At 38.2% G+C, this 20,720-nt stretch overlaps 1 protein-coding gene across 3 annotated transcripts in view; it reads left to right on the top strand.

Moving 5' to 3' along the window:
* Positions 1-20,311, top strand: part of SLC41A2 (solute carrier family 41 member 2) — a 90,130-nt gene extending 69,819 nt beyond the window's left edge. For all 3 annotated transcript variants that reach the window (XM_075123310.1, XM_048831843.2, XM_048831823.2), the window contains 3 exons: positions 2,240-2,371; positions 4,463-4,611; positions 17,527-20,311. In XM_075123310.1, coding sequence (XP_074979411.1) covers positions 2,240-2,371; positions 4,463-4,611; positions 17,527-17,712 — 467 coding nt within the window. In that variant the 3' untranslated portion in view covers positions 17,713-20,311. The remainder of the gene's footprint in view (positions 1-2,239; positions 2,372-4,462; positions 4,612-17,526) is intronic.
* The last annotated feature ends 409 nt before the right edge of the window (positions 20,312-20,720 follow it).

The following is a 20,720-nucleotide window of genomic DNA, read 5'->3' as shown; positions in this document are numbered from 1 at the left end:
AGAAATTTGGAATTGGGGAAATAAGAACATTTCTGATTGACTAATTGCAGCTCAGTTTTCTGTTGTGTCTTGTCCTTTCTATCTCTATCCTGACATAACTTCTATCTTCCTATCAGAATTGTGAACATTATCTACATTTTTTGTTGTTTGCTTACAAACTATTATTTGAATCTAGAGCTTCAAAGAAACATCTTAGTTTTGAATGCTATCCAAACATTTTGAGGTTCTTTATTTAATTTCAGAAGAAGTCATTTTCTTTCCTATGACTCTTATTTCCATAGATTTATTTCAGAATACTTTTTTAAAAAACTATTTACCATTTTGAGGCTATGCTCTTGTGGTTTATTAACACCAGAATTGTTGCATAGAAATGTGGCATTATACTGGTATGGTGCAGCTACTTTGTTTTATACTGACAATATATATACACTGTACACTATTCTTATATATAGTGGCTTAACTTCAAATGTGTTCTATTTTAAAATATTTTGGCAAAATACTACTAATAAAATTAAGTTCAGAATAATCTTACAGAGGTGAGCCATGGGCCAGTCCAAAGAAGTAAAGTGTGTGCGGGTGGTTGGTTAGCCAAGAGGTTGATTGGTATCAGAGGCAGTACGGGGCAATGGTTGGAGTTCTCGCAGGCATCAGTAACTGGAAGATCCAATCCAAGGGACTGGGTTAGCAGGTTACAGAGGCAAGGTAGGGCAAGGCAGCATGGCAACAAAGTGTCGTCAGACAAGACTGGGTGAGGCAGCAAGGCAGGGTCAGGTGAGGCAATCTAGGCAGCAGTGAGCAGGCAGTGGTTTGTTGCTCAGACAGCTTCCTCTTCCTCTTGGGGCCTTTGTATTATCCAGGCTCCCAATGAGAGGACTGCCTGTCCATCCAATCAGAGGCCTGTTGTTTGGTTGCTGTGGCTCTGTAGGCCTTTAGGACTAAAGCTGTTGGTCCACGGTAGTGTTTAAGTGCTCTGTCATGGCTCAACAGCTAAGTATGCTGCCTAAGAACCTCAAGAGTCTAGGTTCAGTATTGATATCCTAACAGTATTCCATGACAAAAATAACTACATTAAAATAGTTACGTCTGAAAGAACTTACAACTTAAGGGTGAAAAAATTTAGAGATGTTGTCTTCATCTCTAAACCAAGTACTGGAAATTCAGCATTAAGATTTCACTTAAAAGAATTCCAAATATGTTAAAGTACAGATATGCACAGTTAATGCAGCCAGACAACCTTAACGTCTGCCCAGTAGCAAAGCTATGCAGTAACCATCTGATTATGCTTAAGACATCTGGGGTGTGTGGTCCTAGATTAGATTAAGTGTTTTTTAAATACGAGGTTTTTCTCATATTTTTCCCTTTATAGTGTCCTTAGCTCTTTAACTATTGTCCAGAGCCTCCACAATAAATACCACTCTCATCAGCTGCCTGCTGTTGGAATCAAACTCTCTGCCCCCTCCCTCATTTTTAGTTATTATCCTGAGTGGAGTGATCTTTGATGGTTTAAAGTGGTACATTCTACTCTATTGTCCAATACATTAATATATTTATAATAGTCAAGCTTTCATTCCTTAAGGGAAAAAGTGATGAAAAATTAGATCATTTGGAAAAATTTAATATAAAGATGGATAATATAAAACTTCTCTATTTACCTATACCTGATTTCCAAAGACAATTATGGATTTAAAATTCTTGAATCCAGGCTTCCAGCAGATGAATAGTCAGAATTCTCTGACCATAGAATTCTGCAACCATTAAACTGCCTTACCAGCATGCAGTCCTTTTCATGCTTCTAAGGGTATCATGGCTCTCTTGCATTGGTTCCAAAAGCAATTTAGTCTTTAAATGAAGACCGGATATCTTTTTAAAGAGATGTGGTATAGCTTAAACTGAAGGTATGGGCTTGATATAGGAATTACTGGCTGAGGTTCTATGGCCTACGTTGTGCAAGAGGTCAGACTATATGATCATATCGGTCCCTTCTGGCCTTAAATATCTATGACTCCATGAAAATCAAATCTGGGCAAAAGCTGAGTTCAATTTTATTCTGAGTCTTCCAGTCATATTGTGTTTAGTGTTGGCCTGAGTAGAAGCAGAATCATAAATTTCCATGGTGAAGATGTTTTCACCTTTTGACCTTTGTACCGTGTGATGGGTGTAATAGCAGTTGATAAAAGTTTGATAAATTGTTATCTGTCTGAGAAGAATCAGTGAAAGATGTCTTCTTTTTCCGTTTCAGGTATTGGTGGTAATTTAGTGGCAATTCAAGCTAGCAGAATTTCTACCTACCTCCATTTACATAGCATTCCTGGAGAGTTGCCAGAAGAAGCAAAGGGTTGCTATTACCCATGCAGAACCTATTATGGTACAGGTATGTGTTGGTGGTTGTTAATTGTTGCAACTAGATTGTTGCACTCTTTTTTGCTTCTGTAGACCGACCTGTACACCCAATGAAAGTAGGCACCATATTCAGCTGTTGCTGTGATAGGTAGACAGTAATGAAAGATTCCTCTATCTATAACAATTGGGCGGTAGGGAGGTCGTGTATAGGGCTGGAGTGGGAGAAGTGTAACTGGGTTTGAGGGGCAGAGATGGAAGTCAAGAGGGGTTAAAGTCACTCCCCAAACTGCTGCACTCAGAGCTGCTTTGTCCTTTTATCCTCCAGTAACTCATTAACTTCTCTCCCATCCAACCTCAGAAGTTCACTCCCGTTCCCTACCAACACCCCGTTTACCCTCGCTGTCAAGTCCTGGCTAGGAGTCAACGCACATGCACACAGTGTCCTTCTCTTTCCAGTATTTGTGGAGAGTGTGCTGATTAAATACTGGGTTAATTATAAATAATCTCTGCTTTCTCTTCCCAAACCCACCCACTGACTCTCTTGGACCCTCTTCTCTGGGTCCTTCCTTCTTTATCACCAGCACCACTCCCACTTCCTGATCCCTGCTTCCTCACCATGACCACTGCTCCCCTCTAGAATGCTTGCTTACCTCCCATTCCCAACTCCACTTCATCACCCACCCACTGGCCTTCAGGTGCCTGCTTCCCCCTCCATCCCCTAGTCCCTACCTTCCCCTCTCACCCCCCCAAAAACCCTTCCCCCCATGCTTTCATGTCTGTTAGCCTCCTAGCTACTCAGTCTCCCCATACAGCAAGTTATGCTGTTTCCTCTGATATGTGTAGGCAGCAGCAGAGATTCCATTGCCCGCAGTACCAGGTAGTCTGACTTTCCTCTAAGCTGAGATTTTCTGGTTTTCCAGTTTTCCCCAAAAATCAATAAGATTCTGTCCACTCCCTTAAATTTTGGAAATGATCAGATGTGGTATTATCACTTTATGTACAGAGAAGCAAAGAAATGCCATCAAGTTGAGTGTAGAGCCTCGCTTTGCTTGGCTAAAAAGGAATTTCATTCATTCATTCAAGTGTAAATTCTGTAATATGTCAAAAAGAAAAGGAGTACTTGTGGCACCTTAGAGACTAACCAATTTATTTGAGCATGAGCTTTCGTGAGCTACAGCTCACGAAAGCTCATGCTCAAATAAATTGGTTAGTCTCTAAGGTGCCACAAGTACTCCTTTTCTTTTTGCGAATACAGACTAACACGGCTGTTCCTCTGAAACCTGTAATATGTCAGCCTATCCTGTAGGAATTGAATCATATTAAGACTTGATTCTCCCAGAACTTGTTTTGTTTCCTGACTCTCTCCACCCTCTTTACTACTAATTGGGAAAAGTATCCTTCAGCTATCTAGTACTGTTCTATAAACCAGCAGACAGTGTTGTAGCTGAAACTTTACCCTGATGCTGAGAACTTTTTTATTTCCTGCTTCACATTGTTAGCCTAAGTCATAATGGTTTTATTCCATCCAGGTGATGATACTGTAATGGGAAGTTTCGAGTCATGTTGTTATCAACCACACAATGGTTGCTCTGACTTCCACAGTTTTTCCTTAAATTTAAAACAGAAGGTACCATTTGTAAATGTGTGATAGCTTTTGGTAAGAGTTGATTTTTGAGTAGCTTCTGTTGCTCTTTGATATTTATTAAATGTACTTCTCACTAATAAATAAAAAAATAGGTGAATGTAAAGTTACTGCTTAGCAATATAAAAAGTCCTCTGAGGGACTTTTATGTAGAAGGTAAAGGTAGCCAAAACTTTGCCTCTTCTGAGGGAACATATAGGGGCCTACTGCAATTAAAAGTGGGTGGTAATGTTTAGGTAAGGAACCCAATCAAGGTGGCCAGGGGATGGTCTGATTCAGAGCAGACTGTCAGCAGCCTCTGCTGGCAGGGGTCCTGTTGATCCCCTGGCAGACACTAAACATAGAAGAAACTCTGAGGGAATTTGATGGTGAAAATCATGCATGCCCTACCAGAAGGGTACAATTTGCACCCCTTCTGTTATTGATAAAAATATTTTCCAGCTTTCAAAGGGCTAAACTGCATTTTTTTTGTATTTACAGGAATAAATAACAAATCAGCCCAAGTTCTTCTCCTTTTGGTGATTCCTGGGCATTTAATTTTCCTGTACACCATCCATTTAATGAAAAGTGGTCATACCTCTTTGACTCCAATTTTTATAGCAGTATATTTGTTTGCAGCCCTGTTACAGGTAAGAATAAAAAATGGGTATAGTATGTTTTAGTTCTCAAAGAATACCATGTTTGATACTTGCTTTTAGATATGTAAAGAGTAGAAGCAATAGGGAATGTGTGTCCATGTTATGGATTATCGGCACACACCCTCTTTGTAATAAATTATTCTCACATATACCCAACAGCTTCTACAACTGCATTTTGGGTGTTTCTCATCAGACACCTCACTGTATCATTTTCCCAAGTAAATGCTGTACTTTTTCTCTGTTTCTCATGTGTCAGCACCATTAAAGCCAGTAAGCATCATGTTAAACAATGGGAAAGGAATATGGCCTTTATTAATAGAAAGTAGGCCATGAAAAATTCCTAAAAAAGGCTCTCATCTTGGTTTCATTCAAATAAAATGGATCACAGTCTTGGTTAACATAACCCACAGACGTAACAGTCTTACCTGTATGCTTGTGTGCATCTCTTAAACACTCATTAAAGGTGAAGTCAGTTTAGCGGTAACCAGAATAATAATTGTTAAGTGCATCCATTGTTTTTATTAAACATTTTTGCATCACTTTTGCTGGCTTTATTTAAGTCTCTAGCCCGAGCAATATCAGCAGTTGAAAGGAACCTTTGAAATAGTCATAGCGTAAGCTGAAGTCACTCCAAAAAAAGAAATTAGCTTATACATTTAATTGTTTCATTTACAGTCAAGTTTTAGTTAAAACTTTGCTGAGCTGAATAAAACATTTAGTTATATTTAAAAAGAAAAATGAAGGGCATACTTGAAAGATCCATATGTGGAGTGTAGGTCTTACTTCTAAAATAACTATTACCAAGTTATCTTTAAAACTAACATCATCATAGTCAACAAATCTGTTACATGAAAAAAACTATAATTCAGTGTTCTGAACTCTGTTTTTCTGTGTTTATTGGAGTGGTGTTGTTTCAGTTTAATTGTAAATGGGTAAAAAAAATCATCTGGATTGTGTATTTTAAATATACTAATTTTTTTGGATATGCTGAAGTTAGAAATTCAGTGATAAAAAGATGGATTTTGCAAACTGCTAGCATTTGAATTTTATATGAGAACCCCATTTTTCCACCTAGTATACAATTGGAAAACTCAAGGCCTTGCATATAACTGTGCCATTCCATTATTTTTAACTCTTTTCCTTCATACTTCTTGTTCTTTCCCATTATATCACTTTGATTTGTTTAATCTCTCCTTCTCCATCCCCTTCTCATGGACTTACTTTACATTGTCCTGATGCAGATTTCACTCAAAGCAATGGATATGTCAAGAACTGCTGGAAGAAATTGATTTTATATTTTTCTGTTATAATTATATTAATATAGTATTGGCATAGTTCCTATCATTTCCCTCAGTTTTGAATTGGCATTTTGGAAAGTCTCAGGTTTCTCTTGCTGCTACCTGCAGTTGCTAAGAGGAGACCGGGCTTTTTAGAATGGCATGGAAGAAAAATCTTGATTGACATCAGCATAAGTATACATTTAAAGTCATGCAAGAAAATTGCAAGGCCTGATTCACCTTTCACTTATGCCAGTTTTACAGTAGTAATATTCCACTGATATCTGTAGAGTCCATCCTGATTTTTAATCTGATATAAGCAAGGGGAGGCTGAAGCTTGCAGCTTTTCCTTTTGTGGATGATTTTCCCTTTACCACCATCTATCTCGGGCCATGACAGACATTTTGCAGTTGTTCTTTAGTAGTTGAATCACAACTATTGCACACTATAATTTTTCAGGGGTCTTTTGCAAAGTTACAGTCAGGAACCCCATATTTCTAGTCAACTTATGAAAATATTCCACTACATTGGTGGTTTCTTTTCTCTTCCTTTATTCCCTTTTTGTTATACCAGATATAATCACATTTTTATAATGCTGGTATATAGAAAGGTTTTGTATAGCTTTAATTAGCAGAATTCAGATTTTCATATAAATGACACTTCCCTGTCCCTTGAGTATGATTACATCTTCAATTATCTGTACCACCTTAATCAGTTATGCTGGTGCTCTTTCTTACTGCCTATTGGGACCTTAAGAGAGTGGGCCTCCCATGCAATTGCACATTTCTTAGTTTTCTTCTGTTTTAACATGAAACCACTTTGCTTCTTGCCTTTCATTTTCTGCTTAGCACCAGTGACGTAATCTAGACACCTTGATAGTAATGAGAATAGTTTGAAATTATAAACTCAGTGCTTCTCTGCTGGCCTTTCTTCAGAGATATGCATAGATCAACTCTAATCTTGTTGTAATTCTTTTTTTCCCTTGGGACTTTTATATTTTGTCCTCCTTCAACAGTTAGCCTTTTAAAGGATTTAGTGTTTTGCCTACATAGTAAGATTGGAAAATCTCACAGCTAATTACTGTCATTTCAGTTATCAACCAAATCACAATCTCTTGAGCAATGAAGAATCTGCAAGCTAGCCCCTAGTCCATACTGAATTACAGAACTTGTAGTTGTTTCCACTTTGTGTTTAAATCATCAGTATACATCTTGTTTTATGAAAGACCTACATTTTAACAGGCTAAAAGTGATTTTTTTATATCTGAGGTAACAAATGAATATCGATAGCCAGAACGCAATAATACCCAAGGGCAATAATCAGTTATGGGCAGTCTAAACTGAACAGGTTTGATATCCTATTGCTTTATTCATTATATTCGTTTAGGGCAAAAATCTGTTGTAGAATATTTGCATTTTCTTTCTGTTATGGTGATCATCGCCACATATTGGATCTATTTATAGTCCCTTTGGTATACTAAAATTCTGCTTAATAAATGAAAATGGATGACTTTTCTAGCTCTAAAAACCTCTTGACATTTTCAAGATGATTATAAAGGAGAACAGAGCTTTGATCGTGATGGGAACCGCCGGTTTAATGTAACTAATCTCTCTACAGCAACACCCCTGTATCGTCCACTGAGTAGCCCTCCAACAATACCTCATCAAATTGTCTTTATTCTTCTTCATCACCATTGTGATGTCTCTCTTCCTGTTTATCGCCCCTCCCTGGGTGTGATTCAAAGCCCACAGAATCAGTGGCTTCTGTTAAATTCAGTGGTCTTTGGAGCACTTCCATGGGGTGTTTTCTTTCCCTATCCTGATCCCCTGTTAATTTTGTCTTCATCCGTTCCTTTCTTTCTTATTTCTAATACCTTTATACTTTTTTCCACTGCTACTTTATTCAGTCCACTTCATATGTCTCTGCTACTTGCTCACTCCCAGATGTTCTATGCCTTCTCTGTGTAATATACTTTAAAAGATTTATGGGAATGGAGTCATTATGATATGTTTACATTAGGGCTGTCAAGCCATTAAAAAAATTAATCACGATTAATCGCACGGTTAAACGATAAGAGAACACCATTTATTTAAATATTTTTGGACGTTTTCTACATTTTTCAAATATATTAATTTCAGTTACAACACAGAATACAAAGTGTGCAATGCTCACTTTTTATTTATTTTTATTACAAGTATTTGCACTGTAAAAAACAAAATAAATAGTATTTTTCAGTTCACCTAATACAAGTACTGTATGCAATCTCTTTATCATGGAAATTGAACTTGCAAATGTAGAATTACATACAAAAAACTACATTCAAAAATAAAACAATGTAAAATTTTAGAGCCTGCAAGTCCACTCAGTCCTACTTCTTGTTCAGCCAGTTGTTCAGGTTAAACAAACTTGTTTGTATTTGCAGGAAATAATGCTGCCCGCTTCTTGTTTACAGTGTCACAAGTGTTCTCTTGGCACTGCTGTAGCTGGCGTCACAAGATATTTACATGCCAGATGTGCTAAAGATTCATATGTGCCTTCATGCTTCAACCACCATTCCAGGGAGCATGCATCCATGCTAATGATGGTTTCTGCTCAATAACAATCCAAAGCAGTGCAGACCAACACATGTTCATTTTCGTTATCTGAGTCAGATGCCACCAGCAGAAGGTTGATTTTCTTTTTTGATGGTTCGGTTGCTATAGTTTCCGCATCGGAGTGTTGCTTTTTTTAAGACTTCTGAAAACATGCGCCACCCCTCGTCCCTCTCAGATTTTGGAAGGCACTTCAGATTCTTAAACCTTGGGTCCAGTGCTGTAGCTATCATTAGAAATCTCATATTGGTACCTTTTTTGCGTTTTGTCAAATCTGCAGTGAAAGTGTTCTTAAAATGAACAACATGTGCTGGGTCATCATCCGAGCTGCTATAACAAGAAATATATGGCAGAATGCGAGTAAAATAGAGCAGGGGACATAAAATGCTCCCCAAGGAGTTCAGTCACAAATTTAATTATGAGCGTCATCAGCATGGAAGCATGTCCTCCGTAATGATGGCTGAAGCATGAAGGGGCATATGAATGTTTAGCATATCTGGCAAATAAATACCTTTCAGTGCCAGCTACAAAAGTACCATGCAAATACCTGTTCTCTCTTTCTGGCGACATTATAATTAAGAAGCAGGCAGCATTATCTCCTGTAAATGTAAACAAACTTGTTTGTCTTGGTGAGTGGCTGAACAAGTAGGACTGAGTGGACTTATAGGCTCTGAAGTTCTACTTTGTTTTGTTTTTGAGTGCAGTTATGCAACAAAAAAAATCTACATTTGTAAGTTGCACTTTCATGACAAAGATTGCACTACAGTACTTGTATGAGGTCAGTTGAAAAATACAATTTCTTTTATCATTTTAACAGTGCAAATATTTGTAATCAAAAGTAATAAACACTTTGATTTCAATTACAACACAGACTAAAATATATTTGAAAATGTAGAAAAACATCCAAAATATTTAATAAATTTCAATTGGTATTCTATTGTTTAACAGTGCCATTAAACCTGCGATTAATCATGATTAATTTTTTTTAGTCAATATAAATTAGTATTAATATAGATTTAGTTATTACTAATCAATAGTATGCTACGTGTATGTAGTAACAGAAAACTTGTAGAAAGTCACTGAATTTACAATCACTTTTTAAACATAGTTATTGACTTCTGTAAATACTGGGTTTGATTTTGAAAATAGTGTGAACTAGTCAGTATTATGGACTAATGATTATTTTATAAACAAAGCTGTTTTGATTTTCAAAAGATGAAAAAACCCAGCAAACAACTTTTGTTGTTCCTCTAACTGTAAATTACCATGTCTTTTAAACTAAATAAATTATTTGGATCTATTGCTTGAAATCTTGGCTCTGTTGAACTCAATGGCAAAACTTCTGCTAACATCAATGGGGTCAATATTTCAATCATTTTATTTACATTACATCTGAGAAAATGTATACCAATTTTCATTCAGGGATACTTTTTTCAGATTGAGTGTAAAACCTCAGAAATAGTTTTATAATATAAAGTCTAGCACATACTTATGTATGGCACCATTCTCTGGTAATGCAAAATAAGTACTATAATTATGTCTACACTATGTACAAATACCTACTGAAACCTATACATTACTTCATTTTATGAAAAACACAAATAATACAGCATACATTGTCTGGGCAAACAATTTTATATTGCTGAAAATCAAACATGACAGCAGATTGATTTAAACATGGCTTGGGTTTGGTGTGTATTGTATTGTTGAGGGGGAACATATTTGTTTTCTGAAAACTATACAAAGCCAAGCTTTTGATACCTTCTTCATGAAGATACAGACTGGCTACGGACCAACAATGCATATATGATTGAATAGCTCAGGGACATGCAAAAGGGGGGCAAGCAGGGACACAGGGCTCCCCCTCCCCCAGTAATTGGCACAGAACTCCTCCAGCCCCAGGGCCGCAGCGGGGAGAGAGAGTGAGCTCCTCTGGCCCTGGCTGGAGGAGCTCTCTCCTTCTCCCCTCCGTGGCCCCAGGGCCAGAGGAGCTCTGTGACCCCACCACAGCCAAGTACTTGTGGATACATTTATTCAGAGGGCTCCATGGCGCATGGATTTTCGTTGAAATGGTGAGTGCACTGCTGTTTATTTCTATACATATAATGTATGTGTGTATATTGATGTGGTTTAATGCAGGGGTCACAGCCCATCAGAGTAATCCACTGGCGAGCCGTGAGATATTTTGTTTACATTGACCGTCCGCAGGCATGGCTCCCCACAGCTCCCAGTGGCTGCAGTTTGCTGTTCCTGGCCAATGGGAGCTGTGGGAAGTGGTGCAGGCCGCTGGGATGTGCTGGCTGCTGCTTCCCGCAGCTCCCATTGGCCAGGAACAGCGAACCATGGCCACTGGTAGCTGCGGGGGCCATGTCTGCGGATGGTCAACGTGAACAAAATGTCTCATGGCCCACCAGTGGATTACCTTGATGGGCTGCGTGCCGAAGGTTGCCGACCCCTGGTTTAATGTGTATGTGTTTGTTTAATGTGCCCCTCCAAAAGCGGTCCAATTTAAATTCCTCCACATGCCCTTGGAATAGCCATATGGTCGTCATCCTTTTTTTTTTTTTGCTTTAACTATTTGCAGCTAGGCATAAAGAATAAGGTTCATTTTCAGCCTTGTCATCCAGCAATAAAATGAAGGCAAAACTGGAGTAATGAAACCATCAGTCTTACAGCAAGCTGCTTTGAACATTCAAAGGCTGCCTCTGTGCTTCAGGTTCCTGCTGAGCCAATAAAGAGCCCTCTGAGGAATTTTCACACCTACCAACCAAATCTCAGCGTGCAGCTGTGTTATGGACTCTGGAAATAAACAAGTAATAGGAAACTCTAGAAGCCATCACCCAGTAAATTTGCCGTGATAAAATACAATTACTCGTATCAGTAAAAATCAGAACAGTATTCTTGTGGAGTGACATATTTTGAACGTTCCACAGTAGTTTTCTTTTTGACTGCAAACTGGAGAATTCAGTGGTGTTTTGATGACTCCTTTCTTTACAATGAAAAGGTGTCTTGGGCTCTACAATAGCCTGAGGCCATAAAAAACCTTATTTTTATCATTTGGAAATGTATACTAATGGCCCTATTCTGTACTAGTTACACAGGGGGAAAAATACCTCGTGAAGTTCAATGCAGTTTTTGTCTGAATAAGGATAACAGGTCTATATGGAAGGAGAATATTGCTGAATTTTAAAGACTGCTTTTTATATTATCCAAAGATGGCTTCCAAAATCTACAGCATGTACTGATACCAGAAGTTCTCATGATTCAAGAAAATGTTAAAATAAATGCCCAATCCTGGCCCTGCTTCTGCCAGCTTTGTGCCACTCCAACAGCACAAAGAAGCTGGAAAGCCAGTTGTGGATTCCAGGTTTACATTGATATAAAGGTGTCCACACACAAAGTTGCACTTGTTTAACTAAATTGAAACATACCTTTAGTTAAACCAGTGCAACTTTGTGTTTAGACCAGGCCTTAGTTTTTGTCTGTCATGGTTTTTATACCATACTCATCTAGATACTCGGATACCATGGTGATAAGCACTTTACATAAATATCATGTAATTATGCATGTTGCTTAGATACATTTTAAGAATTTTAAGGCCTGATCCTAGCAAACCCAGAAATCATCAAAGCACAAAGTAGTCTTAAGCAATGCCTCCTTTTTCTTGGCCTTGCTCCCGACATATTTTCTGTGCTGGGATTTGGGGGGGGAGGGGCACATAATGCTGGGTATGCTGTCAATGCCACTTAGAGATTTTCCAACATTTATCTTGGTTTAGCTTATGCCTGTAAATTTACAGGTGCAGGTTAAACTGATATTATAACCAGTTTTAAACAGATATGATTATACATACACAGAGTCACACCAGTTTAACAAAATTAGGTTGATGCAACTTCTGTGTGTAGACCTAGCCTAAGTGTGTAATGTATCTGTTTGTTTACCACTTTGAATTTGGTCCAGAAGTACACAAGGAGCAAGTGGAATATATCCATGCTGGTGTCTGTTGCTTAAGAGGCAGGTTGTTGAATGATGAATGCATTGTAGCTTGTGCGTTTGGTGTCCACATTCACCCCCAAGCAGTGTGAATTGCAGTTTTCCAACATGGAAGTAACTATGGCATGGCTGACAGTGGCAAGGTCCTTCTTAGAGAAGAAAGGGGATAGTATTCTTTTGGAGAGCCAGAGGTGATAGAAATTCTTTCCATATTTGGTGGAGGCAGTGGTTTGATTCCTCTGCTTATGACATGGAAAGAACCAGGACTGTTGACATGGCCACCAGAGAAGACTGGTTTTTGTTTTGTTTTAAAATGTAATGGAACAGTCTACCTTTCTGGGAAAATGAGGTATCTGCAACCAGCAACTATATTCTCTGAGTATTCAGGGCCTATTTTGCAAGTAATTTGAACGCAGAATTTTCATTGCAGTCAATGGGAACTCCATGTATGGAGGCTTACAGGATGAGACCATTATAGGTATTTTACAGTTACTATTCAGACAAGGCCCCATAGGGATGCCATGAGGGGGAAAAATCTGAGAAACCTAATGTGTAATTAAAAATCATTTAAATCTCATCCTGGACCACAGACAACTAAAATGCTTTAATCATAATCCTGTGGTTATTGCATGACATCACTTACAGGTCAGAGTTGTGGTTGTTTTGGTGCCTTAATTGTGGATTTCTTATATTAACATGTTTGGATTTCTTAACTGTAAACTTAACTCTGAAGTTTCTGGTTTATAATAGTTGGTTTTGAGATAATTACTACATTTTATCCAATATGACGCATACGACCTTAATTCTACCTTTCTCTCAGAATTCATACAGCATGCTAGAAGCACTGGATAATATGTTCATCGGATGCATTGAGCTGTAGCTCACGAAAGCTCATGCTCAAATAAATTGGTTAGTCTCTAAGGTGCCACAAGTACTCCTTTTCTTTTTGCGAATACAGACTAACACGGCTGTTCCTCTGAAATCTTCCAGTTTTATGTTATATACACTTATGTATTATTTACGTCATGATCCCGCCTTTCCATCGTTAGTACAGTGTGTAGGCTGAACAAGATTTGTCTTCTCAACAGTCTCTTTTTGCCACCTCCATTATACTATTTCCCACTGTTCTATGTCCTCAGCTGCCAATATGTTTTTATCAAATTGAGTTTTACCAGCACCATCATACTTGCTAACTTTACATAGTACTTTTTATAATGACGGGTTTCAGAGTAGCAGCCGTGTTAGTCTGTATCCGCAAAAAGAAAAGGAGGACTTGTGGCACCTTTAGTCTAACTGTAGCTCACGAAAGCTTATGTTCAAATAAATTTGTTAGTCTCTAAGGTGCCACAAGTCCTCCTTTTCTTCATACTACTTTTTGTGACACTAAATACAAAAGCCTTCTTTAAGTCCAGGTTGATTATGTCTTCTGTTTCACTTCTGTCAGTTTCTTTTGTCAGTCACATCAAGAAATTAATCAGATTAATTCAGCCTGACCTTCCTTTTAAAATCTATATTGCATTCTTTAACCATCTGATTCTTTCCAAGTATCATCTTATCTTTTCCCTGATCAATGACTGTAGAGCCTCTCAGTTCTGAGGTCAGTCCTTTTATGTATGCAGCTACTCAGTTACTTCTTTGACATTTCTGAAATACGTTGGTCAATTTATCCTCCCTTTAAGTCTTGTAGAATTCAAGGACTACTTTTCTCCCAAACCTACATCAGCCAGATATTTTAGAAATGGAAATATATAGGGACAATTTGGAGTTTTAAGTCTTTAATTTTAAAAAAGTCACATTCTACACTACACTTTAAATTTTACTGTGTACAGTATTTCTAATTAATCGTGTCTCTTTTCAGAGTAAGTAATAATATTGTTCTTAAAAAGAGTTCCCACATCATTAGATTGATAAAATTGTATAACTATTGTCTTTTTAAGTTATGGAGTCTGGTATGTAGGGCCTGTAAGGGAATGTTTATGTACAGTATCTCTATATACAGACCTTTTTTGTCTGTGTTGGAAGAAGGAGCTGACTGAAAGAATCTGACATAATCTTCCAAAGAAAACATCTGCTTTTAAATATATTTGTTTGGATTCCAGTAAGCACACCTAGCACATGCATAATTAGCTTAAACTACAGAGTTGCCTATTGAGAGGATGTGTTTATTGAAATAAGTTATGCATATTTCATAAAGAGAAAACAGGGACAGTGTTTGGTCATTTTTTTTAAAATCCACAAGTTTAGATTTAAAATATGCTTTTGTAGTTTAAAGCATGAATTTTTTAATTTTTAAAAAACGAAGTGTTGAGAGGAAGTTTTATAATGTATTTAATCATTTTAGTATATTTAACATGTTTTTTTTCTAAACTTGGCTTTAATCTAGAGATCATTTTAAAAAAATCTTATGAGCACTGAAAATGTTCTAGCAACTGATAGCGTTTGGAAAGATAATGTATGCATTTAGTTTTAAATGTTCTAATTTAATGAATTAATTCGGATCTTATTTTTTAACTTTTACCATTTTTCTATTACATATATTTTCTTTAATGTATATAGTAAATCTTCTTTTGTATGTTAGTAAGGTAAGAACGGTCCTTAATTCAGACCTCATGTTATAAATCTTAATTCCTGAATATCTGATTAGCTAAAAAGACATTGGGGTGTATGAACATTTATTTCAGCCTAGGCAGTCCCATCCAAAGAGACAAGAAGAGATGGAGACTCAAATAGTATGCTTTTCCCCCCACTCACGCTATGCCATATGATTGAAGTGAGCCAGAAATTCTTATACAGCTGTGGAATATTCAAAAATGAATCCCTACTAGTATTGGATTACTCGTCACATGTACCTTCAGCATTAAATTCATATTTCTTAGGTGCTGAGACAGTCACAGCTGGGAATAAAGTCTGTAACACAGCACTTTGAAGCAAATTCAGACCTGGTTTTAAAAATGCAGATCTCATAATGCCCATGAGAATTGGGCCTGGGTTGAAATGGATACTTCATGGTTTCTAGGCCATTTACATTGGCTCCTGCTGTCTGGGTGAAATTATTTGAGATCTAACAAGTGCTCCTGTGCATCACACTAAACTTGTACTGCTCCCCTAAAGCCAATCTCCTCACTTACTCTCCCAATTTCAGTCAAGTTATGTCTTGTGACGTTTGGTTATTTTGATAATAATTAACCCTCAACATTTCATTGTTTCTTATATTTTTGTTTTGAAAATATAATTGCACTGTAGGACAAAGTATTGGGAAAGAGTACTAGTGGTGTGGACACCAGGGAGACAGCTTTGGTTATTGGAAACTAGGAGGTAGTTGAGATTTTACATACTGGGGAGAGGATGTATCTTATCTTTCCTTCTAAAGGACATATCAAGTGGGGTCCCACAGGGATCAGTTCTGGGGCTGGTTCTGTTCAATATCTTCATCAATGATTTAGATAATGGCATAGAGAGTACACTTATAAAGTTGGCAGAGGATACCAAGCTAGGGGGAGTTGTAAGTGCTTTGGAAGATAGGATTAAAATTCATAATGATCTGGACAAACTGGAGAAATGGTCTGAAGTAAATGGGCTGAAATTCAATAAGGTCAAATGCAAAGTACTCCATTTAGGAAGGAACAATCAGTTGCACACGTACAAAATGGGAAATGATGCCTAGGAAGTAGTACTATGGAAAGGGATCTGGGGTCATAGTGGATCACAAGCTAAATATGAGTTAACAGTGTAACACTGTTGCAAAAAAAAAGCAAACATCATTCTGGGATGTCTTAGCAAGGGTATTGTAAGCAATACATGGAAAGTAATTCTTCCGCTCTGATTAGTGCTGATTAGGCCTCAGCTGGAGTATTGTGTCCAGTTCTGGGCGCATTTCAGGAAAGATGTGGACAAATTGGAGAAAGTCCAGAGAAGAGCAACAAAAAATGATTAAAGGTCTAGAAAACATGACCTATGAGGGAAGATGGAAAAAAATTGGGTTTGTTTAGTCTGGAGAAGAGAAGACTGAGAGGGGACATAACAGTTTTCAAATACATAAAAGGTTGTTTCAAGGAGGAGGGAGGTAAATTGTTCTTGTTAACATCTGAGGATAGGACAAGAAGCAATGGTCTTAAATTGCAGCAAGGATGGTTTAGGTTGGACATAAGGAAAAACTTCCTGTCAGGGGAGTTAAGCACTGGAATAAATTGCGTAGGGAGGCTGTGGAATCTCCATAATTGGAGATTTTTAAGAGCAGGTTAGACAAACACCTGTCAGGGATGGTCTAGATCAGTATTTCCCAAACTTGGGACACCGCTTGTGCAGGGAAAGCCCCTGGCGGGCTGGGCCTGTTTGTTTACCTGCCGCGTCTGCAGGTTCGGCCGATCACGGCTCCCACTGGCCGCGGTTTGCCACTCCAGGCCAAAGGGGGCTGCAGGAAGCAGCGGCCGGTACGTCCCTCAGCCTGCGCCGTTTCCCCCAGCCCCCATTGGCCTGCAGCGGCAAACCGCAGCCTGTGGGAGCTGCAATCGGCCGAACCGCTGGACGCGGCAGGTAAACAAACCGGCCTGGCCCGCCAGGGGCTTTCCCTGGACAAGTGGCATCCCAAGTTTGGGAAACACTGGTCTAGATAATACTTCTGAGCACAGGGGACTGGACTAGATGACCTCTCGAGGCCCCTTCCAGTCCTACCATTCTGATATTCCACCTTTTAGGCAAGGATGAAAGTGATCTTGAGTTTTTGGGGAGAAGTGTTTGAATTCTTCATTCCCCACACTAGCAAGGCACTAACTGCTCCAGTTCACCCAGTTCTACCATTACACCCACCAATACACACGCAGTATGACTTCCAGAGTTGCTGAGCATCCACCACCTCCTGTTGAAGTTCAGTGGGCATCCCAGATGCTCAGCACATCTTAGAAATCAGGCCTGTTAGCTTAATGTTTCTGCTAAAATAATCAGCAGGGAAATAGATCAGTGTTAATGTTTAGGGTGGGATTTTCAAACGTGCTCTAATTCCACTCCCACTGATTTTAGATTATTTTTTGTTTAATGTTCTGCCACAGGTGTTTACTTTGTTATGGATTGCTGACTGGATGGTGCACCACTTCTGGAAAAAAGGAAAAGATCCTGACAGTTTTTCTATCCCTTACCTTACTGCATTGGGAGATCTGCTTGGAACTGCCTTATTAGCTATGAGTTTTCACTTCCTATGGCTCATTGGTGATAGAGATGGGGATGTTGGAGACTAATCATTCAGATGGACATATTAATTGTTCCCAGTAAATTCAGAAGAAAAATAGGAGACAACTGCTTACCATTCCAGTCGAAGGATTTCAAAACAATTGTTCAATTTAGTATGGGTAATTAAGGTGGCACTGATATTAAATTACCTTAATTTTTTTTTTAAATGAAAGGTGGAACAGGAAGGATTTTATCTGATTTTTACCCTGAAAGTGAGGACTGTTGTCAGTTGAAAACATCTGACCAGATACAATGAAGTATAGGCTGATTGTTTGACAGGTGTTTTGTATTAGGAAAAAAATGGAGCATTTAAAAAAGGAAAATCACGGGATATAATATAAACCAGAGCTTTCTTTAATGACAATAAATGAACAGTGAAGAAGGGAGATGAAAACAGATCAGTGGCTTGTCTTAACTTTTTTGCCCTCACAAATTGGGTATGTATTTCAAATCACAATGCAAAAAGGGTTCATTGAGTCAAAATAGTTTCCTTCTCACAGACACAACTACTTAATTGATGATGTGTCTTTGCCATTTTTAGGATTTCTCCAGTTGCCACAAGCTGAATATCAATAATAATAATAATAATCATTTTAATGATTTGAGCCCTAATCCTTCAAACATTTTGACACATGCTTAACTTTACGCACATCAGATGAACTATTTGCATATACTGTTAAGCTCTTCGAAAAGTATTTGCACGATTGGGCCCTACCACAGGGTAGCAAGAGAAGCAACCTACTTCTTTTGCCCTTGGTACCTATCTAAATCAATGGTGTAAGCCAGGGCTTCTCAAACTTCATTTCATCATGACCCCCTTTTGACAACAAAAATTACTACACAGCTCCAGGAGAGGGGACTGAAGCCTGAGCCCACCTGAGCTGCCCTGGGCATGGGGGCCAATTCCAAAACCTGCTGAGGCCAAAACTGAAGCCCAAAGGCTTCTGCCCCAGGCATGGGGGCCTGTAACCTGAGCCCCGCCACCCAGGGCTGAAGCTGTCAGGCTTGGGCTTTGACCCCAGGTTGTGGGACTTGGGCTTTGGCCCTGGCCGGTGGGGCTCAGGCTTTGGCACCGAGCCCCAGCAAGTCTAATGCCAGCCTTGGCAACCCCATTAAAACAGGGTCATGACCACCTTGGGGTCCCAACCCACAGTTTGAGAATCACTGGTGTAAGCAAACACACTTAGCATGATGCTGCACTAATCTATATTAATGAGGATAAGCTAGAATGAAGCTAGTTTTCTGTTGGAAAATGTACTTTTTGTTGGCAACTGGAGAGGCTTCTAGTATTAATATTAAAAGTACCGTCACAGCATTGACATTTATTATGTACTTTAAGGTTGTGTCATTGTTTCCATTACAATCATCGGTTTTCAGGTATTTCAGTTGTAAATATTTACCCTGATCAAAATTTGGGGTGTATAAGATTATGTTGCTTCTTAGACTTTTAAAATGTATTTGAACTATTTGAAAGTTTATGTAAACTTTTAAAAATATAGGGCCAGAGTGTACCATTCACTTTTAAGCAGAAATCACCATTGTTGTTAATAAGGATTTCTGTTTAAAAGCTGTGGCAGAATATGGCCTATAGAGAAAGAAATTACTGGCTGAATGCTTTCTTATATTTGTTTAACTCAAAGCTTGAACCATGAAGTTTGGCAAGTGATTAGTCTAATTAGTAATTTGAAAAAAATATATTAAATTGTACAGATGATATTTTGAAAATTGGCTACAATTCATGCACAGCAAATGTATCTAAAATTTAAAAATCCTGGTGAACATCCTAAATACATAATTACATGAATCATTCTGTTAATTGTGTAAATACTATAACCAAAAATTTCAAATTTGGAGACCTAAAATTAGACACCTAAATCCACAGATAGACTCCCAAGTCAGTGTATTTCCTTATCCTGCAACCATTTATGTATGTGATTTTATGCATATGAGCAGTCTCTCTGGATTTAATGGGACTACTCAAATTCATGAAGTTACATTTGTGCATAAGTTTTTACAGAATTGGGGCATTAGACACTTAAAAAGTTGGCCTGACTTGCAAAGAGCTGCTGAGCATCCTCATCTCTGTGGAAAAACAGGGTGTTTGCACATCTAAAAATAAAGCCAGGTCCTTGGGTGCCTAGACATGGATTTCGATGCCTAACTTTAGGCACCCTCATTTGAAAATTTTTACTTGATCTTTTTTCTTAAAATTATGACTACCTAGTTGACAGATTGGAAAGGATCATAAACCTGTTATGTCTTCTACTTGTGTGGTAAAGATGAATATCACTTTAAGTTCCCTGACTTTTGATAGTTTGTATTAATGTTATTTAAATTAGTTTATTGTCATGTATATTGTGAGAAATATTATAAATTGTTTAAAAATGGGATGGTTATAATTCACTTTTTGTTTGACTTCTTTAAAATGCTATTTTTATTCTGTGCTATAGACCGAGAAATAATTACAGAATTTAATTCTGGTGGAACTACCTTGTTGAACTACATTGTCGTGGCAAACTTTTTTATTGGAGGAATTACTGGATTTTAAAATCCTAACAAATGAACTGCAAAGCTCTTTAAACAATAAAAAATAGTTTCTTCACTGCATTGAGATACCTGAGTGAATAGTACTTATATAATGTATGTTTGTATTGTAGTATTTATTATTTGCTGATGGTAGCACCCATGATGTACTAAGAGTTTTCCAGACAAACAAGAAGGAAAGATCCCTTCCCTGAAGAGTACACAGTCTAGGGAGACACAGAGAAGGTATGTATACATACCAGTCTGGGGAGACAGCCCTGTGCTAAAAACAGCAGTGTAAGCATTGCAGCTGGCTCTCAAGTGGAGGGGGTTGGGTGATGAGGTAGGGTGTGTAGGTCAGAAGCAGTGAATGGACTTGGCAGGAGGGGAGCTGTGGAAGCAAAGATGGTGGAGGAACTCAAGCATGAAGGCAATGAAGAGGGAAGCTAGGGGATTTGAAGCAGAACTGAGAGAGGCAGAGGAAGACTAGGTA

The sequence above is a fragment of the Caretta caretta genome, chromosome 1, assembly GCF_965140235.1.
Source record: "Caretta caretta isolate rCarCar2 chromosome 1, rCarCar1.hap1, whole genome shotgun sequence".
NCBI classification, from domain to species: domain Eukaryota; kingdom Metazoa; phylum Chordata; order Testudines; family Cheloniidae; genus Caretta; species Caretta caretta.
This window is presented reverse-complemented; position numbering and strand designations above follow the sequence as displayed.